The sequence below is a fragment of the Hevea brasiliensis genome, chromosome 4 (genome assembly GCF_030052815.1).
Source record: "Hevea brasiliensis isolate MT/VB/25A 57/8 chromosome 4, ASM3005281v1, whole genome shotgun sequence".
Classification (NCBI taxonomy): domain Eukaryota; kingdom Viridiplantae; phylum Streptophyta; class Magnoliopsida; order Malpighiales; family Euphorbiaceae; genus Hevea; species Hevea brasiliensis.
In genome coordinates, this window is record NC_079496.1 from 14,317,638 (window position 1) to 14,340,169 (window position 22,532).

General features: G+C 35.9%; 1 protein-coding gene across 4 annotated transcripts; it reads left to right on the plus strand.

Annotated features, from left to right (window-relative positions):
• The first annotated feature begins 14,856 nt into the window (after positions 1 to 14,856).
• Positions 14,857 to 22,480, plus strand: LOC110632713 (GDP-mannose transporter GONST1). 4 transcript variants are annotated; one of them, XM_021781034.2, is made up of 11 exons: positions 14,857 to 15,214; positions 15,312 to 15,403; positions 16,248 to 16,366; positions 17,071 to 17,302; positions 17,444 to 17,583; positions 17,738 to 17,867; positions 18,805 to 18,903; positions 20,926 to 21,080; positions 21,601 to 21,717; positions 21,800 to 21,897; positions 22,033 to 22,480. In XM_021781034.2, exons 3-11 carry the CDS (start codon positions 16,254 to 16,256, stop codon positions 22,083 to 22,085), a joined length of 1,137 nt encoding a protein of 378 aa, XP_021636726.2. In that variant the 5' UTR covers positions 14,857 to 15,214; positions 15,312 to 15,403; positions 16,248 to 16,253; the 3' UTR covers positions 22,086 to 22,480. The 4 variants fall into 4 exon arrangements, with proteins under 4 accessions (XP_021636726.2, XP_021636729.2, XP_021636727.2 ...); XM_021781037.2 differs by lacking the exon at positions 16,248 to 16,366; XM_021781035.2 differs by lacking the exon at positions 15,312 to 15,403.
• The last annotated feature ends 52 nt before the right edge of the window (positions 22,481 to 22,532 follow it).

Consider the following 22,532-nt stretch of genomic DNA (forward strand, 5'->3'; position numbering starts at 1 on the left):
ATGTGAATGCAAGACTTGGGTTGATGCAAATGACAAAGAATAGAATGGTTGTTTCCTATGATTTTCTTAGCATTATGATTTGATAGCTGACTTTTCATGATGTCTTCTTCCTTGATTTTACCTGAAATCATCCAGTTATTTTCTGGTATTGATTTATAGAAGTAAACTAAAATAATTATTCTATCCCGGAAAATTTCTTAGCATTTTCCCTTGACTTTGATTTGGTTTGATTTTATTTATATTTTAATAGGGCTTTATTTAGGTTGTCAATTTTATTAAATTGGGTCATTTCAACAAGTTATCCAATTAAATCGAATCGACTCGTTAATCAAGGTTCTGAGACCCAAACAGTGCTTAGATTGAAGGACCCATAAGCCCAGAGCCAGCATGATTTTTGGACCCATTCTTAATTTCACCAGGCAAGGACAAGTAGAGAGGACATTGGTGGGTGGATCAAGTTTTTAATGCCTTACATTTTGCTGGAAAAAAAATATTGTATATAACATGAGGCCTGTATATTATTTTCAGAATTATTTATATAATTAACATTTATAATTGAGATATATTTTATTAATTATATCATAGAAATAATTTTTAAATTAATTATAAAATATAAAAATAATAATATATTTTATTAACATTAAATAAAATATTTTTTTAATTTTTATGATATTAAAAAATATAAATAAAAAATATAAATAAGAGAAAAAAAAAAAAAACACCATTAAGTAATTAATGGAGATAAATATCCTAATCGTGCCGTCAATTTTGACTGGTTCAACTCAACCGGCACACCAAAAGCTCGAACGCTTGATGAAGTTAGTTGTGACTTGTGAGGTAGTCCAAGTCTTCTCACTTCATCCACTTGGACATCCAACTATGTCCCAATCAGAAGAGAAGGGACCAATTTTCCTATTTTTATTATTTTGTGAAATCCAAAATTTTAAAAATATACAAACATATTTACATTAATTTAAATTAGATTCCCTTCATCTCAAGAAAAAAAAAACTTATTTCTATTTTTCACATAAATTATATTAATTAATATAATTAACATAATAAATTTTATTTATTTTTTAATACACTTCACTTATATTGATTAATTAAAAATTAAATAACTCATATTATTAAATTATTTTAAAATTAATAAATTTATTTTTTTATACATATTAAATAATGATATATTAGTAAATTAATAAACAAATTACTACTATTTAAAAAGAAAAATCAACTATAATTTAAAATAAATAGAAAGTGAAAGTAAATCTATTAATGCCTTAGCAAGTATATCTTGCTATTAACTATCTCATTTAACTATGAATCATAATTGCACTGTTATTGTAACACCCCAAAAATATTAAATTTATGAGCATTTTTGGTATTTTAATTTTATTTAAATTTTAGGAATTTTTTTGAGATTTTTCGGATTTTAAAAATCGAGTTCGATTTTCCGAAAATATAAACTTTGATGATTTTTAAAAATTAATTTAAAGACCACGTGGCAAAACTAAAAATATATTTGGAGTCTACGTATTTTTCTGAGTTTTATGGAATTTTTTCGAAATTTTTGGACCTCGTTTTCGGTCCCGAGGCAGAGTAAAAATTCAAAATTTTGTGTCCTGAATCGAACCGGCCGAATCGAACCGGACCGGATCGGACCGGTCGAATCGGACCGGTCTCTTCTCTTTTTCTTCCTCCCGCGACGCTCCTCCCCTCTTCTCTCTCGCTTTCTCTCTCCTCTCCACCCGGCCACCGAGCCACGAGCCCGATGGCCGCGGCGCCAGCCACAATGGCGGCCGCCGAACGGTGGAAAACGCGCTGAACGCCCCTGCGGCGCGCGGCCAGCTTCCGGCCAATCCGCCGATCCGGCCACCGATTAGACCGGGTCTTGTGTCCAAAATCATCTACTCGGCGAGAGCTTTCCATAGACACCAAGAACGCCGAAATCCATCGAGCGGATTGTCCGATTTTTGCTCGGGAAGATTTTAGCCCATTTCGACTTTTGGGCTAGATTTCTCGAAAACCGTGAATCCCACAAGGAAACCGAGGCCACCAGCACGCTCCATTCGTCGAGAGCTTCGCAACGACATAAATTTCGAATTTTTCCGACACCGTTTTTCGGTGGGTCCCACGGAACCGCGGTGTATTTTCGACCATTAAATGAGCTTAGAAAATTCTGAAAAATTTATGTACTAACCCCCGTGTTATGGGCTTCGTGTAGGTATCCTCGATTTGCGGAAATTCGACAGTTGACCGGGTCTGCAAATTTCGAGCCAGACAGACCCGTTACCGGAAAAGTCTCCGAATTGGACCGAGGTTTTGGCTAGCCCCCCATTGTCAGACGTCCCGAGCGCGTTCCCGAAGTCGGAATCGGCAAAGGTAAACCCGAACCTTGTTTTTTCGTAATTTTCTAGTGCTTAAATAGGATTAAAAATCCATAAAATATTCGTGGTAGCTTAGAAAATTACGATTCTTTTTGCAATAGCTTAGTAATATTGCTAAGGACCGCGAGGCAAAGTTTTATAATTTTTAGAGCTTGTTTGGGCAGTTTTTGCAAAAATAATCAATAATAAGGACTAAATTGAAATTTTGCGTATTGTGATGGATGATTGATTTGATGGGCCCAGGAGGGGCTGTGTGATATGATTGAACTGTTGATATATGGATTGTGAATATAGAAGTGCGTTTTTTTGCCCTTTTGCAGGTTGGGTAGGTCCTAGGTATAGGGGAGACTCTGCCGGATTTTCGGCACGACTTAGGACATACTTGATCTTTTTCTTTGTTTGTATTGAGTCAAATTTATTAAATAGATGTAATGTAATTGTCAGTGAGCAGGAATGACCTTCTTCCTCCGCCCGGCGCCACAGTAATTTGTCGTCAAGTTTGTGAGTAAAATATTAATTTTGATTGTAATTTCGATATTATTATATGTTCAGCATGCCCATGCATCACTTATATGCATATATTTATGTAGTTAAACTCTAGGCACGAATTATGTTGCATTCATAACTGTTAATGTGCCATGAGTGTTGTTGTGGTAATTTGGAGCAGTGTGCGTGCGTTGGTGTGCGTGTGATGTGGTGTGGACTATGGATAGGACGGGGTAGTCACGGCTTGAGTTCTTCGGGGACCCGTTCCTTCGAGGGGTAGTCACGGCTTGAGTTCTTCTGGGACCCTCGATTTGGTTTATTAAGCGAAAGTCCGCTTGAGTTCTTGGCACCAAGGTTGGATTTAAGAGAGTCAGATAGGGGATCAGCTCCCAATATATTATGATTGATGCTACAGGGTGTGTGAGTGCTTCAAATTACCTTTTTGATGCTATGATGTGAATATGATGTTGATGTTGCATTTCACTCTACAGGGTGCATTAGTTATAGATAGTTATAAAGATTATGGTTAAAATTGATATTTTACTCTCTGAGTCGAACGCTCACTCCTGTTCAAAAATTTTTACAGGCCGCAGGAGGATATTTTATTCTGGGTTAACCTGCTTTTATACTTCGCAGGTTGTTTATCGATATTTGTGTAATTTTATTTACTCCTAGAATTTCCGCATGTGTTAACAATAATTATTTGAAATTGGTCTGTAATATTATATTCATGTTGGACCTGTAAACTTAATATTTTAAGTCTGTTTTGATGAATTGGATGAGGGAGCTGAGCTCCCATTTATTATTATGTTGATGAGTATGTGGAGGGTGAGCTGAGCTCCCCAATGGATTGTTTATTGTTTTTACAGGTCAGGTGAGTCGAAAACTCCCCGTTGGTAAGTCCATTTTATAGCCGGACTCTGTCCGTTTGTTTTCTTGAAATTGGGCCCAAATGGGCCTTAGAGTTGGGTTAATGAACAGTTAGGCTTACTACGGGCCTCGGGGGCTTTAGGCTGGCCCAGGTCCTAGTGCCGGTCCGGCCCATAGGTTGGGTTGTGACAGATGTGGTATCAGAGCTTAGGCTCCAGATTCTTAGGGAATGTTGTCTAAAGTGTTGGGAAGAGTCTACTAGGAGTCACATGCGGAAATATAGGGTCCACATTCGTCTTGCATTGTCATCTTTGCTTCTAGTTTCTGCTTTATATATTGTGTGTAAACATGAGTCTATAGAGCTATGTAATGTACAGTTTTGAATTTTGTGGGCTAATGCTGCTGAATTTTAGGAAAATGAGCAGAAGTAGGAGAGCTGCCACTGCACCAGAACCAGATGTGCCTGACGAGGTGTCAGCACAGGATGAGGCGCCTGCCCCGAGGAGGCGGGGTAGGAGGCCTAGAGCTGCTCAAGTAGAAGAGCAGCTACCCACAGTTCAGGAACAGTCTTTCATGGCACAGGGTCCTATGGACCCCATGGCAGCTACTCTAGCCGGGTTCTGAGAGAACCATCGACATGATGGCGCGATATATGATCCACCCTCCACAAAGAAGCAGATCCACGCACCAAGAGAGGAACCTTACAAGCAGATCATAAATTTCAAGAAGTTGGTGCACAGTACCTATGATGTGTCGACGATGCATATCGGTTTTGGATTCTGCGGCGAGAGCAGAGTCTGATTGGTGATAGAAGATTGATAGAGTGTATGCGGCATGTCATGGGGCCTATGCCTAGACAATGGATGAATGACTACGTGTTACCGGATGGAGGGTTTGACATGGGCTCGGTTGTGGAACTTTTATCAATCGGTTTGTGCGAGCTTGAGAGATCGAAGCGGTGGGCCTTTGAGGCCTTAAGGCGAGAATGGCAGTGCAGAGCGAATATGCTCTGAGAATTTACGGAATTGAGCAGATATGCCCCTGCGTGCAGCTACAGTAACTATGAAGGTGAAGAGATTCCTAAGGGGGCTTGACAGGAGGTATGCGAACCTAGCCATGATGTCTGATCAGTCTTTTGACGTGGTAGTTGATCGAGCTAGACAAATAGAGATCGATTATCTTTGCGGATGACGGCGGAGAACCAAGAAAAAGCAGGCGAGAGGTTCCTCAGGTGTCCCTTCCATGGGTACTCCAGACAGTGGTGGCCAGAGTAATTACAGAGGAAGAAGTAGGAACAAGAAGAGTGGTTTTAGAGACAGACCACGAGGATTGGACACGAGTGCGGATCCAGGCGGTCACATTTCGGGTACAACGATTGGTGCAGTTCAGATCCTCCTTGGCACCTTGTGCACAGTGTGGAAGAGGACATTCAGACCTTGTTTGATGGGATCGAGTATGCTTGAGTGTGGCCAACCCGGTCACTTTGCTAGAGAATGCCCGTTTTGATGAGCCACGGATGGGGTCACAGGGTTCATTGCAAATGTTCCTCGCCGATTGTATCCGGTACTTCCAACATGGCAGTGACGATCTTTAGTGGCCAACAGGCCGAGGACAAGGGGCGTGGATTTGGAGGCGGTCAGAGGTAAAAGTCGATGTCGAGTTACGCCACTCGGGGTAGGGTCAAGCTCGGGTTTTCACCACGACCCACCAGGGATGCTCGAGCTTCCAATGCGGTTGTGGCGGTATTCTTACAGTGCATTCTTATGAGGCTCGTGTTTTGATAGATCCGGGTGCTACGCACTCATTTGTCTCCCCTGTGTTTGCCATGAGGTTGGGTAGAAACTCTACAACTTTAGAGTGCCCTTTGTCAGTAGCTACCCCACTTAGTGACAACATAGATGTAGATATGGTTTTTCCGGGTAGCCCAGTGGTAGTGGATGGAAAGATCCTCCCAGCAGACTTGGTTCCTCTACCAGTAATGGATTTCGATGTAATCATGGGATGGGTGGTTGGCAACTCATTATGCCACCTTAGACTGCAGGAACAAAAAGGTATACTTCCACATACCTGGTGTGGAAGAGTTTAGCTTTGATGGTGACAGGAGCGTGGCTCCATATAATTTGGTGTCAGCGATTAGTGCCAGAAAAATGTTGAGGCGTGGATGCCAAGGGTATTTGGCATTGGTGAGAGATACATCTGTAGAAGATGTCAGCATGGAAAATGTTCCTGTTGTCAGAGAATTCATGGATGTCTTCCCTGAAGAGCTTCCAGGGTTGCCATCAAAAAGGGGAATAGAGTTCTGCATTGATGTTATTCCTGGTACAAACCCCATATCCATGCCACCTTACAGGATGGCACCAATAGAATTGAAAGAGCTGAAGGAGCAACTACAGGAGCTTTTGGACAAGGGTTTCATACGTCCGAGCACTTCACCCTGGGGTGCTCCTGTTCTATTTGTGAGAAAGAAGGATGGGTCATTGAGGTTGTGTATCGACTACGCATACCGAACAAGGTGACTATGAAGAACAAGTATCCACTTCCTGATCGATGATTTGTTTGATCACCCAAGGAGCTAGATTCTTTCAAGATAGACTGCGTCGAGCTACCATCAATTGAGAATCAGGAATGAGGACGTGTCCAAAACGGCTTTCAGGACAAGATATGGTCATTATGAGTTCTTGGTGATGTCTTTTGGACTTACTAATGCACCAGCAGCCTTCATGGACTTGATGAACAGGGTGTTCAAGCCATTTTTGGACCGTTTTGTCATCGTATTCATAGATGACATTCTGGTATACTCTCGGACCGAGGAAGAACACGTGTGGCACTTGAGGATGGTGTTGCAGACTTTGAGGGAGCACCAGCTATACGCCAAATTTTCAAAATGTGAATTTTGGCTAGAAAGCATCTCATTCTTGGGACACGTGGTTTCTAGAGACGGTATTCAAGTGGATCCCAAGAAAATTGAAGTCAGAATCGATTGGCTTAGGCCTACAATACCAACGAGGTGCGAAGTTTTGCGGGTTTAGCCGCTACTATAGGCGTTTTGTACAAGATTTCTCCGGGATAGCGGCTCCTTAACTAAGTTGACCGGGAAGAATGTTCCATTCATTTGGACAGATGATCGTGAGGTGAGTTTCGAAGCTTAAGGAGTGTCTAATCACCGCCTGTGTTGACACTACCGTGAGTGGTGAAGGATACACCGTGTATTGTGACGCCTCGAGTTGGCCTAGGTGTGTTTTGATGCGTAATGGAAAGGTAGTGGCTTATGCTTCAAGGCAATCAAGAGGCATGAGCGTAACTACCCCACCCATGATTTGGAAATGGCGATCGTAATCTTTGCGAAAAACTGGAGACACTACTGTATGGCGAAGTGTGCGAGATATACACCGACCACAAGAGTTTAAAGTACATCTTGAACAGAGGGACTTAAACTTGAGACAGAGGAGATGGATGGAGCTCAAAGACTATGATTGCACCATCGGTACCACCACAGGAAGGCCAACGTTGTAGCAGATGCCTTGAGCAGAAAATCTTCTGGCAGTTTGGCGCACATTTCAGTAGAGAAGAGACCATTGATTCAGGAGGTACATGAGTTGATGGATCAAGGTTTAATCCTAGATCTTTCAGATGAGGGGGTATTGTTGGCTCACTTTTGGTGAGGCCGGACTTGAGGGACAGAGTTAGAGTTTCCCAAAGACAGAGACCAACAATTGATGAAGATCATAGAAAGAGTACAAAGAAGGTGAAGGTGGTGAGTTTGGGTTTGCCAATGATGGCGCCTAGTGCAAGGTTCTAGGATATGTGTGCCCGATGTGGACAACCTCAGAATGAAATCATGCGAGAGGCACACTATACATCGCAGTTGTCCACCTGAGTTCCACCAAGATGTACCATGATGTGAAAGATAGCTATTGGTGGAATGGCATGAAGAGAGACATTGCAGACTTTGTGTCCAAGTGCTTGACTTGTCAGAAGGTGAAGTTTGAACACCAGAGACCGTCAGGGAAGCTGCAAGAGCTCCCTATCCCAGAATGGAAGTGGGAAATGATCACTATGGATTTTGTGACTGGGTTGCCTCGTACCACGTGAGGATATGACTCGATATGGGTAATTGTAGACCGTCTAACCAAATCAGCTCACTTTTTACTCAGAAGACTACATACTCGTGGCACAAGATGCCCGCTTTACATTCGAGAAATAGTCGATTGCATGGAGTTTGGCTTCCATAATATCTCGGCAGAGGGCCGATTCACTTCTCGGTTTTGGAGAAAGTTGCAGGAGGCACTTGGCACCTGATTGAACTTCATGACGGCTTTCCACCCTCGCAGACGGATGACAGAAAGGACAATCCAAACACTGGAAGACATGCTTCGCATGAGTGTCTTGGATTTTGGAGGTCAATGGGATGAGCAGCTAGCTTTGGTGGAGTTCGCCTACAACAACAGTTACCACTCCAGCATAGGGATGGCACCCTATGAGGCATTATATGGAAGAAAGTGTAGGTCTCCTCTGTGTTGGACGGAAATGGGGGAAGCGAAGGTGCATGATGTAGACCTAGTGCAGTACACTTCAGAGGTAGTTCTTTTAATCAGGGAACGATGGCGGCTTTCGATGAAGCAGAAGAGTTATGCGGACCCAGACGGAGGGATGTGGAGTTTGCGATGGCGACTATGTATTCCTGAAGGTTTCTCCAATGAAGGGAGTCATGAGATTTGGAAAGAAGGGCAAGTTGGCACCTCGGTATATCGGACCTTTTGAGGTTACTGATAGAATTGGAGCAGTTGCCTACCAGTTGGAGCTACCACCCAACCTCTCTCACGTTCATCCTGTGTTTCACATCTCCATGCTCAGGAAATACATTCCCGATCCTTCTCATGTACTGCAGCCGGATGTGATAGAGCTAAAAGAGAACTTGACATTTGAGGAGCAGCCTGTAGCCATAGTGGACTACCAAGTGAGACAGCTGAGATCAAAACAGATCCCTATGGTTAAGGTTTTGTGGAGGAGTCAGTCAGTGGAAGAGTGCACCTGGGAGTCAGAACGGGACATGCGTAGCAAATACCCTTATTTGTTCAATGTATAATCATGTGCTTTATTCTGCCTTGTGTAAAATTCGAGGACGAATTTTCTGTAAGGTGGGAAGAATGTAACACCCCAAAAATATTAAATTTATGAGCATTTTTGGTATTTTAATTTTATTTAAATTTTAGGAATTTTTTTGAGATTTTTCGGATTTTAAAAATCGAGTTCGATTTTCCGAAAATATAAACTTTGATGATTTTTAAAAATTAATTTAAAGACCACGTGGCAAAACTAAAAATATATTTGGAGTCTACGTATTTTTCGAGTTTTATGGAATTTTTGAATTTTGGACCTCGTTTTGGTCAGGCGAGTAAAAATTCAAAATTTTGTGTCTGAATCGAACCGGCCGAATCGAACTGGACCGGATCGGACCGGTCGAATCGGACCGGTCTCTTCTCTTTTCTTCCTCCGCGACGCTCCTCCCCTCTTCTCTCTCTCATTTCTCTCTCCTCTCCACTGACCACGGCCGCCACGCCTTGACCAGATGGCCGGCGCGCCTCCATTGACCAGTGCGCCGAACGCGAACGCTGGAAGCGCTCAACGCGCTGCGGCCGCCTGACCTTCAACCGCCGATCCGGCCACCGATTGGACGGGTCTTGTGTCCAAAATCATCTATTCGGCGAGCTTTTCATAGACACCAAGAACGCCGAAATCCATCGAGCGGATTGTCCGATTTTTACTCGGGAAGATTTTAGCCCATTTCGACTTTTGGGCTAGATTTCTCGAAAACCATGAATCCCACAAGGAAACCGAGGCCACCAGCACGCTCCATTCGTCGAGAGCTTCGCAACGACATAAATTTCGAATTTTTCCAACACCGTTTTTTGGTGGGTCCCACGGAACTTCGCAGTGTATTTTCGACCATTAAATGAGCTTAGAAAATTCTGAAAAATTTATGTACTAACCCCCGTGTTATGGGCTTCGTGTAGGTATCCTCGATTCGCGGAAATTCGGCGATTGGCCAAGATGCGCAAATTTGAACTGTGGACCGTTCTGGAAAAGTCTCGAATTGGACCGAGGTTTTGGCTAGCCCCCATTTTCAGACGTCGGCGCGTTCGAAGTCGAGAATCGGCAAAGGTAAACCCGAACCTTGTTTTTTCGTAATTTTCTAGTGCTTAAATAGGATTAAAAATCCATAAAATATTCGTGGTAGCTTAGAAAATTACGATTCTTTTTACAATAGCTTAGTAATATTGCTAAGGACCGCGAGGCAAAGTTTTATAATTTTTAGAGCTTGTTTGGGCAGTTTTTGCAAAAATATCAATAATAAGGACTAAATTGAAATTTTGCGTATTGTGATGGATGATTGATTTGATGGGCGGGAGGGCTGTGTGATATGATTGAACTGTTGATATATGGATTGTGAATATAGAAGTGCGTTTTTTTGCCCTTTTGCAGGTTGGGTAGGTCCTAGGTATAGGGGAGACTCTGCCGGATTTTCGGCACGACTTAGGACATACTTGATCTTTTTCTTTGTTTGTATTGAGTCAAATTTATTAAATAGATGTAATGTAATTGTCGGTGAGCGGATGCCTTCTTCCTACGCCCAGCCGCCACAGTAATTTGTCGTCAAGTTTGTGAGTAAAATATTAATTTTAATTGTAATTTCGATATTATTATATGTTCAGCATGCCCATGCATCACTTATATGCATATATTTATGTAGTTAAACTCTAGGCACGAATTATGTTGCATTCATAACTGTTAATGTGCCATGAGTGTTGTTGTGGTAATTTGGAGCAGTGTGCGTGCGTTGGTGTGCGTGTGATGTGGTGTGGACTATGGATAGGGCCAGGGTAGTCACGGCTTGAGTTCTTGTTGGGACCGTTCCTTGAGGGTAGTCACGGCTTGAGTTCTTCGCTGGGACCCTCGATTTGGTTTATTAAGCGAAAGTCCGGCTTGAGTTCTTCGCTGGCACCAGGTTGGATTTAAGAGAGCTGTATAGGGGATCAACTCCCAATATATTATGATTGATGCTACAGGGTGTGTGAGTGCTCCAAATTACCTTTTTGATGCTATGATGTGAATATGATGTTGATGTTGCATTTCACTCTACAGGGTGCATTAGTTACAGATAGTTATAGAGATTATGGTTAAAATTGATATTTTACTCTCTGAGTCGAACGCTCACTCCTGTTCAAAAATTTTTACAGGCCGCAGGAGGATATTTTATTTTGGGTTAACCTGCTTTTATACTTCGCAGGTTGTTTATCGATATTTGTGTAATTTTATTTACTCCTAGAATTTCCGCATGTGTTAGCAGTAATTATTTGAAATTGGTCTGTAATATTATATTCATGTTGGACCTGTAAACTTAATATTTTAAGTCTGTTTTGATGAATTGGATGAGGGAGCTGAGCTCCCATTTATTATTATGTTGATGAGTATGTGGAGGGTGAGCTGAGCTCCCCAATGGATTGTTTATTGTGTTTACAGGTCAGGTGAGTCGAAAACTCCCTGTTGGTAAGTCCATTTTATGGCCGGACTCTGTCCGTTTGTTTTCTTGAAATTGGGCCCAAATGGGCCTTAGAGTTGGGTTAATGAACAGTTAGGCTTACTACGGGCCTCGGGGGCTTTAGGCTGGCCCAGGTCCTAGTGCCGGTCCGGCCCATAGGTTGGGTTGTGACAGTTATCAATAATTTAGGTCGCAGTTATTAAAAAAAATTCAAAATACAATTATAAAAAAAAATACAATTTAATTATTATATTTTAATAAAATTAAATACTCAATCCCTCTCTTTCAAAAAAAAAATTATGGTTTAATCTCATATTATTAATCCGTTAAATTGTTTAGTTTCCTTCTAATTAATTAAATTACTATTTTATCTATTTATTTTTAATAAAAATAATTAATTTATTTATGTATTTTAAAAAATATTATTATTTAATTTTTCTATTTTAGTAAAACTAATTTATTGGTCTTTATATTTTGAAAACTAATTAAAGTTTTTTTATTAAATTTTAAGAATATTATCATTATATTTTCCCTATTAAGAAAAATATTTGACAATAATTACGTAATCTAAATCTCTGAGTAATTAAGATGATAAAATTTAATCTTCACATAATAAAATTTTTATTTTTCATCTAGCGATTCAAAATTCTTATGCATATTTGCTTTACATATCTAATATTGGATAAATTACCTGAAATTTAACTTACAAACCCAATATGAGTAATGTAATAAGAGAGTATTTTCTTTCACAATTTTTATTATATTTATGAAAATCTTTATAAAATTAATAAATGAAAATTATAAACTTGAGATTCCCATTCACAGCACTTTTAATATCAATAATTAAGCTATGTATGTGGTGTTTTGGTGATTAGAAAAACAAACCACTGGCAAGGCACCCACCAAGAAAGCCACTGTTTGGACCTGTACCCTATCACTGTAGAAACATGCAACCCATGGAAGTAGGCAAAGACTAAACTATTGGAAATAGTCCAAATTGGGTAGCCTCCACCATGCTTTCTGAATTCTGACAATTACCCACTAGTGAGTAGCCACCACAATTTATTAAGAGGGTTTGGAAATAATCCAATAACCTTTTTCTTCCCACTATAGTTAGTGGATCTGTTCAAAGTTGATCCTGTTCTTGTCTCCACATTTAAGTGGTGTGGTGTCCAATACTTATTGATCCTTCAAGGCTTAGTTTTGTTTCTCTGATGAACATCTGCTCAAATGCCTCTTCTGTATATAGAATGGCTCTTGCTCTTTTACATACTCAAATGATTTATGCAATAATTTGGCAATGATTATATTATCAATATGAATTAGAATTTTTTACATTGGTGAGCTAATCATTTTGAGTTAATAGATTTTAGTCTTGATAGTCATTTGGACCAATTTAAACTTAGGGAAATATAATTAATATCAACGCGACACTAAATATAAAAAATTTTTTATTTACAATAAGAATAAAAAAATTATATATAAAATCTAATAAAATATTTAAAAATAATATCAAATTTAATTTTCACTCTTTTTTTTTTCCTAAAAATTGATATTCTACAATTAATTATAGGGCATTTTGTTGTATTTATTGTCTATAGATTGTCAATTTAATTTTATATGTGTACTAAACTAATAGCAAGATTTGTAAAATTAAATAAACAAAAAGGAAATATTGCTTGAAATAAGATGATGGTTGCCATCAACTAAATATAAAAAATAGATTAATATGAAAAAAAAAATACAAAACTAATTAGCTATTTAAAGATTATTTTACTAGTTTAAACTTAAAAAATCATAATTACTAAATGATATAATGAAAAATATAAAATGCTTTTAAAATTTAAATACTATTGTGTGAGTTATTCAATAACAAATAAAAATACAAAACTAAAAAGAATTAATCAAAAGCAAAAAAAAAAAAAAAAACAACATAAAATAACTATGAAAAACTATAACAATTATGGCTCTAATCCATTAAAGTCTTTAACAACACAAGTAAAAAAGAATATTTAAAAAAAGGGAATGGGAGGAGAAAATGATGGATGGTAGAGAGAAGTAAATTAGGATAGTGAACAGAGGGATTAAATATAAAAGAAAAAAAAATAGTAATTAATTATAGGAGAAAGAAAAAGAAAAGCACCGACTTATTTTGAGTTACCTGATATGATAGATAATAAATTACTTATCAATAATATAAATAATCTCTAATTTATAGTATAGTGTTGCAGAGTCACTTTTTTAAATGACTATTGCTGGCATTTCTTATCTATATAAAGTAGGTTAAGTTTTTTTTTACAAATTGTCACGTTACACTTCATAAGAAGAATTTGACTTGTTAATTATCAATTTATTTATTTAATGTTATTATATTAATATTTAATTATTTAAATAGTTAAAAAAATGATAATAATATCTATTAGTTATAGTATTAAGAGGCTAATTATTAAATAGTGTTTGTATATATATATATATATATATATATATATATATAATTTATTCATAATTTAAAACATTTAAATAATTAATTAATGATAAACAAAGAAAATTTAATTAAGTTCTCCTAACTTTATTTTAATTCAATCGATATTTTAATTTAAATCAAATACTATAATAATAATAACTAAAAATTTTTTTATCAATATATATAAAAAAAAATTTAAAATACCTCTCCTTCGCCTTTAATTTCCAATGCAATTATTTACTCTTAATTTTGTAATGATATTAAGCAGTACATTCATAATATGATTGTTTTTTAATATCTTATATTTTAAAAAATTTAATAATATTTTTTTATTTGATTAATTTATATAATTATTAATGTAAACGTATCATTTATCTAGTAGGGCTCGTATAAAGTTCCACTCTCCAATACTATTACTTAAAAAATCAATTTTAAAATAATAAAGCTAACATATATATATATATATATATATATATAATTAGGATTTAAGAATATTTTTAGTTTTATTCTTTTGAAATAAATTTTAATAATTATTCATAAACTTTAAGAGTTATAACAAAATACTTTTAAACATAAAAATATAAAATAAAACTTTTTAAATTTTAAAATTTTACATGATAAAATCTTTTTTTATTTTCAATAATTGATTTATAAATAATGCATTCATGAAAATATTTTAAAAGAGTGATAATGTAAACGATTATTATCTTTTTTTTTTTAAGTATAGTCTCTATAATTAGCTATTATATATTTAGTATTTCATTATTTTACACAATTCAATTCAACTGAATTAAATTTTTATCTTAAGAATTTGAAATCGACTCTATGTATTCTTTTATCCATTTTAAAAAATTTTAAATTAATTTTACACAATTAAAATTTTTTTATGAAATAAATCATAACTATTTTTATTATTATCACATAAAAGAAAGGAAATTATTTATGTAATTATTGTTTTAAATTATAAAGATTAGGAAAAATTTTATTATATAATATTTTATTATGTAAAATTTTAAAAATTTTATATTATATTTTTAAATTTAAGACCGGTTCCCTTACGGTTCTTAAGATTCAGGTACGACTCTTAAAACCATTCTTTTGAATGGGTTTGTGAGAATTCTTCTTATTTGTTTGACTTTTTAAAATACAGCAAAAGTACACATTCCAACTTGCACCTTCTTCTTCTTCCTCTTCAAATATCTGCTAGCCTCAAACCGTTACGGCAAAAGCCTAGCGACTAGCGAGTTGCGACCCACGATTCGTATCGCTGATCTCTCCCATTCTGTCTTGTTCTCTCTCTGTTCTCAACGAGGTAACTAGAGCAACAATTCTCCCCTATTACCTTAATCACTCGTCCTTCTTCTCCGCCTTCATTTCACCCACCTGTGCCTCACAAATTCCACTGAAATTGGAAATTGGTGGTTTGGCTGAATTGGATTGATTAGGGGAAATAAAGCTATTTGTATAAAGGTAGGTTATGTTGGGACTTAGAAGCTCTTGCGCATCGTTTTCTCATTCAATGGTTCATTTTTAACTAGTTCAATTGTGATTTTATGGGTTTTGCCAGAAATGCATCAGAGTAGACTGTAGGAGGTGTAGAGGGAATCATATCCAAATCAAATCAAGCTTTGATTAGCAGAATTCTGAATTATTTTCTAGGTATATGACAGTCTTTTTTTTTTTTTTTTAATAAATAGTGTGAACATATGATACTGAGCTGGTTCTAGTTGGGTTTTCTTTAAATTTGCCTTGTTGTAGTGGGTTTTTGGTTGGGAAGGCATATGGTGCAAGATTATTAATTTTTAAATTCCTTCTCTTTGGCTTTATTTTCTTGCAACTTGGTTATTTGCGTTGGTCATAACTTTAATTGAGGTTTATACTGGTAAAATAAATATGATTTAACTATAAATGTCGTCTTGGAAGATTAACTGTCTGAAAATGCATTTTTAGATTTAGATTCTCTGTTACATGTAATTTTCTCTTATGATTTTCTGCTTCAAAGTTAGTGGAAAAGTGTCTCAAAAAGATAATAAAACTAATAGGATTAACTAAAACTAGTTTCATTTGTTCATAATTTAGAATGACAGCTGGATGTTTCATTAGTTTATATGTTCAAATGACAGCCACAGATTTGGTTAACTCTATTCAAGAACAAATGTGCAGCCATTCTATTGTTATTGGTTGCCTAATGGCTATAAAATTGCTATTAATTTTTTTACTGAGATAAGAATGGAATTGCCTGGTTCATTTGGGTTGTGTTCACACATCCTGCATGCTTATATGAGCAATGTAATGGCCTAGGAAAGTGGGTGGTAGGATTCTTTAGCTTTACATAGTTATTATCGATGGGCATGTGTTCATTTTCCATAGCATGCATGGTCTGTCATCCATTTTGTAATTTATTGTTTGTGGCTTAGGACATAAAATTCATGCTTGCTATCCATATTCTGTCTTGAAGCCAAGGTCTTTGTTCTTAGATTCTCCCTGTTATCTTTACAAACAGAATATCATGGAAGACATAAGTAAGGTTGGCCGAATTGGGGAAAGAGGCCTCAAACTTCATGAGTTAAATGGGATAGTAGACCAGACTACTAGTCCAATAAGAAAAGAAATAGTTAACAGGTACTGTTTGCGTCAGTTAAATGATTTTTCCCATTCAAATTATACTTGATACTACATTTTGGCATTGTGCGATGAATCATGTAAGTTTTCTTTAAATTATATTTGGTTCATGTTTTTTTAGCATGTTTTACCCTTTATTTTCATTTTTCTTCCCCCTTGGCCCCTCTTATTCAAATGATTTAGTGGCAATGAATAATTTAGTGTTTGAGACGATCAAAATCAGAAGCCCTTGGATGTATAGTGTATTTAGTTGCAACTAGGCCAGGTGGTACAAGTTGAGTAACATGGTGTTCAAATTTTATTTTATTCAAATTCAAATTGATCTCAAGTTTAACATCAGTCTCAAAAATTATTCAAAATTAGCTTGCTAATTTCGAACAATTTTTAGTTTATTCATGAGCATGGCTGTTTTGATAAAAAAGATATTATCTTTTGAAAAGTTTATTTAGTAATATCATCTTTTTATTCTCAATATAATAAAGTTATAGTCATTGTTTTTGATAGGAAAAGAAAGTGTATTAAAGAATTAGGGTAATGAATTTACAAAGTAGGGGAAAAGATTGGAATCTTTTTTTTTTTTTTGGTTAAATGGGGGTAAGGTAAGAATGAAAATTAGTATGAGATTTTGCACCATAAAAGTAGCCAGGTCCTTCCTTTTTTTTAATTAGTCACTACTCACTATATAATCTTCTATTTTCATCCAGGTCATCTTTTGCAATGAAGTCTCATGAAAATGATGAAATTGACTTGGAAGATGGAAAGTTGGAAAAGGACAGAGACAAAACAGCACGTAGTAATAGAGTCATTAAAATACAAAATCAAGCCTTATTATCTGGCCTTGCATATTGCATTTCCTCCTGCAGTATGATACTGGTGAACAAGCTGGTGCTTTCCACCTACGATTTTAATGCCGGGATATCTTTGATGCTGTACCAGGTATTCGATAGTTATAAGTGGTTGGAGTTTTGGCAGGATTTTATGTAATTAAAATTTTATTTAATGCCATTGCATTTCAAAATTTTGAAAAAAGAATCTGATATCTAACAAGTGGATGAAAATTTCGATTTTTGGATGCAGAATCTTATATCAGTGATTATTGTATCAGTATTGAGTTTTCTGGGCATAATATCAACTGAACCACTAACCTGGCAATTGATTAAGGTCTGGTTGCCTGTGAATGTTATATTTGTTGGAATGCTGGTTACAAGCATGTTTAGGTATGATGCTTTTATCTGTTTTCGTGTTCTTTATCAGATTTTGGAGTGCCTTACATGATAACATCAATAAATGCTTAAAATTAAATTTTTCATCACATAGTGTCTTTTTATTCTGTTTATCATCTTAATGTAATCTCTTTGGTCCTTTCCACAGTTTGAAATACATTAATGTTGCTATGGTCACAGTCCTGAAGAATGTTACTAATGTGATAACTGCCCTTGGTGAAATGTATCTATTCAGTAAGCACCACGACAGCAGAGTATGGGCGGCTCTGTTCTTAATGGTATGTTTTCCACAGTTTGAAAATAATTTGAATTTATTTTCATCACCATCATCATCATTATTATTGTGTCATTTTTGTAAAAAAAAAAAAAAAAAAATCTCGTGGTGCGTATAATAACACGGGCAAACTTGGTATTCTAGTTTTTGCATTGGCTTGTTGGATGCATCTAATAGTATCAGTTCATCATTTTCCCTAGTCAAGTGGGCACTTGATACATATGGTGTATGGACTTGACAAAACTGCTTTTAATACTATTTAAAAGAAAATGTGACTTCAAAGCAAGGGACATAGATAACTAAGCTTGAGAGAGAAGAAGGGACATAAAGATATATGGGTGAATGATTCAGAATTATTGTCTAGACACCTTTGAGAGGGAGAAATGTCCTATGTGGGGTGATAGTTTTCTAATAACTTGGGATGCAAATTTAAATTCCCATCAAATAAAATGTATCAAACTATCAATTAATTGCATATTTCTTTTGTATGTTACAACATATTTAGTAATAACTTTTACATGAATTGACTTAGTACTATTGCTACTTGGAGAATTGACTCAACATTTAACATTTTACATTAGGATAAACTATTTTTTTTGCATAACTGCTGTTTTTTACTTTCATACAAGTAGTAAAAAAAATATTCAAGTTATGTGTGGTGGGAAATTGCACAGGTGAATAAATTTAGTAGATTGTGGCTATTGCCATTTGGTCAACATATAGAAAGGGACAATTTAGTCAATATAAATTTGGTTCATTTGTTAGATTGTAGCCATTGCCATTTTGGTTGTGTTAATAGTACTTGATTTATTTTTTCAATTGTTATTATTGTGCTATTATTGTTATTATTAAGAATGATTTGCTTGAGATAGATATATTTTATAAATTGCTAAAATTTGTAATTAAGTTTGAGAAAAAGGTTTTGCCTTTGCCTTGCACAGATCATTTCAGCAATTTCTGGAGGGATTACTGATCTGTCTTTTCATGCTGTTGGCTATGCATGGCAGATAATCAACTGTTTTTTAACTGCATCTTATTCTGTGAGTATATGATTTAAAGGTTTTGGTATTCACCTTACAGGTATATGATAACCTTACTCTTTGATGTTTAAAATCTCCAACTCCAAGTATTAGTAATTCTGCTAGGGGACGCAATCCTGCATATGGTCATGCTTATCGTAGATTATCAAAACCTTTGAGACGGCTGGGCACTTGATGTGCTCAAATTAAATGCCATTTTTGAATAACTAAACTGAAAAACGAATGCTTGGAGATTGATTAACTATGTTTTAGAGTGAAATTGCAGTTTAATGCTCGGTATTCTGGGAATTGCAGTATTGTTAAATTGGGTCAAGATTGCAAGCTTAAATAACTGACAGGGTAAATATCCACATGAATTAGGGTCTAAGATTTGGGAAATATGGAGGCCAAACATTTCAAATCTACAAATTGGCTGCTCTAAGAATTTGAGCCACATTTGAAGATGATAAAATTAAGGTTTCTTGTTTCTTTGCTTCTATCCTACCTCTTTAGGGTCCAGGTTGTCTTTTTAACCTTTTTGCTAGATTTTTTTCTTTGCTGGAGAATGCAGAATATCAAATATTTAAGCCTTTTCTTTCAGCCTTGTTCTAATTTCTGTTTTAGATCCTTTTTATACATGCAGTCCTTAATTTCCCCTAGATTGCATCAGCACTAAGCAGGAGCTTGTGATTTGTTGAGAACAAATAATAATATGAATGATCAAATCTTTCTGTGGGCATTTGTAGGAATAACTTGTTTTGGACATGCAGTTCTCAACCTAAGACATTGATGTCGCAAGAGCTTAGAGATCAAAGTCATCTTTCAAAATGTTGTTGATAGAGTGAGGAATATTGTAAAGAAATAGAGGCAAGTAATCAGGAAAGAAATTAAATATATTGAAGAGAATCTGTAAAATCACAGATTAACAATCTCTATAACTAAATAAAGAAATAATTAACTCAATGACTAGCAATTGAATAATGTAGCAGGACATAAGTCACTGCTCACAGGCACTAATGGGCCGTGGGGGTGAGCATTCGGTTCAAACTGAAGCGAACCGAATTAAATTACCAAAATTGAATTATTATATTTTAGAATCGAACCAAACCGAAATAAATGAAAAATCGAATCAAACCGAACCACTCTATTTCGGTTCAGTTCAGTTCAAACCTATCGGATCCAAATTTTGCTTATTTTTTAATTTAGACTTGATTTTCAAGTTATTTGGTTTGATTTTAACTTTAGTTTGAACATAATAAACATTAATAAATGAAATTAAACAATTTATATATATATATATATAATTACATATAATTCATAAATTCTCCATAAAAATAAATTAATTCAAAAATAAAAAATATTATTTGGTTTGGTTCATTCAAACCAATTTTTTTTCTCCAAAATCGAATCGAATCGAAATAACCGAAATTTTTAAAATACAAAACCGAATCGAACCAAGTTACATAAAAAACTAAACTGAATTATCAAATTAAGGCAGTTCGGTTCGGTTTTTTGGTTTAAACCAAATAGTGCTCACCCCTAATGGCCAAAACTACAAAATACTCGAGACATCCTCTCCATTTCCCTCTCTCTCTATTTATAGGCTCTGGCATTCTTGGCTTGTTTATCTTTATCTACTGCACTATCCTCTGCTGCAACTAACTTATTCATATCTTCTGTAACAACCTGATCGCCATGAAGAAGATTGGCCTTTTCCTGATCCCCCAACAGATGGCTTGCTTGTTATCCTTATTTCTTTTTTCTGTAATAAACTCTGAGATGTCCTGTTCCATACTTTGATCCATCTCCTGCATTCAGAACAGTTGTTTACTTGTATATTTTCTGAAATAATTAACTGGTTGAGTGACATAATTAACCGTCAGGCTCAAAGAACTGTAAGGAGTGGTTGCAAGGTCAAAAGCTGATTGTAGATGCACCTAGTTCTTGTGTTTTTCTTTTGGGGATACATTGATTCTTTTGTTTTTAGTTAACTCTTTAATGGTAGCTGATGGAATTTTCATCTCTTTTATTTTGTTGCTGCAGCTGACCCTACGGAGGGTCATGGATACAGCAAAGCAAGTCACCAGATCTGGAAACTTGAACGAGTTTTCAATGGTTTTGCTAAATAATACCCTATCATTACCTTTGGGAATTATTCTTATTTATGTTTTCAATGAGGTGGAATATCTCTCCAAAACGTGAGTTTTCTCTTTTTATCTGTTTCCCTTCTTCCTTTGCCTTACTGGTTTAAAGTTTTTAGTAGTTTTTTATTCATTTTATTTTATAAAGAAAAAGCTAAGATTTGGTGTTCAGTGGTGCATATGAGGTTTTTATTAATTTACTGATATGGATTGGATGTTTATGTTGTATGATCTGGAATTGCAAGTCTTTTGAAGTTCAAATGTCCTTACTTTTGCTGAAATCATCCATCTCCACTTACATCTCAAACCCATGCCTCGCAAAATTTATTTATTCTTTGTTGCTGTTTCCTTCATAATCTCATTGCGTAACCTCATGCACTCCGTCTTTAAATTAGTAATCAATTCCGTATCCTTTGTTTCTCTTTTCATAATTGTAGATTTCATGGTCATAGTCGAGCAATGCATGAAGATTACATAACTCCATCAATTTACAAGCTTTTTTGAGTTAAATTTACCGTTTTTTGTGGTAAAAAGTTTGTGTTATTGAACCTCACAAGGCTTGAAATTAACTTGGCAGGCCACTATTGAGGTTACCTCTCTTTTGGCTGGTGATGACATTAAGTGGATTTTTGGGTCTGGCAATTAGCTTTACCTCTTTGTGGTTTCTTCATCAAACAGGGGCTACCACGTACAGGTATTTTATGAATAAAATGGTTGATGGCTAATTATTGAAAGATTTATTCCAAAATTTCTCATCACTGATTTGCAATCTGCAGCCTTGTGGGATCACTGAATAAGATTCCCCTGTCAATTGCTGGAATCCTTCTATTCAAAGTACCTACTAGTTTGGAAAACTCTGCAAGCATCTTTTTTGGTATCTTCATCTAACTGTTACTTTGATGGTTATATGTATGATTATCTACATGAACGCAGATAGACACGGGTTTGCCTCCCACCATCTGTTTGAATTACATTTTCTGGCACTAACTAAAGTAACTGCATTGTACAGGTTTACTGGCGGGAGTATTTTTTGCGAGAGCCAAAATGCGGGAGAGATCTTAGTCCAGTTACCCTGACATCTATTAACTGCTGTATCCTTGATAAAATGTGTCCACTTGGTTGAACTGGCTGACCATTGTATACTTCATAGCAATGGCGAATCAGTTAAGAAGTTTTCATTGACAAGGTAAAAAAACATGGAGATTTTTCCATCCGTTTGGCCGTATGCTGTTAAATGTTGAAAATTCCATGGTGGAAGGGAGAACAGGATTATGCCACAATGTAATTGGTCACCCAGTTTGAATGTAATGAAAGATGCTGCCACTTCAATTTTAGTCAGTATTTTCTTTGGGCAGCTCATCTTTTTTCCTATTGTATTAGGTGTTCTAGTCTTTGAGGATTCTCCTTTTAGTGGTATTTTCTGAGCAACTTGAATTTTATAGATAGTTTTCTGAGCATGATCTATCAACTTTCATCTGAAAAATCTATATCAACAGACCTACAGGAGGG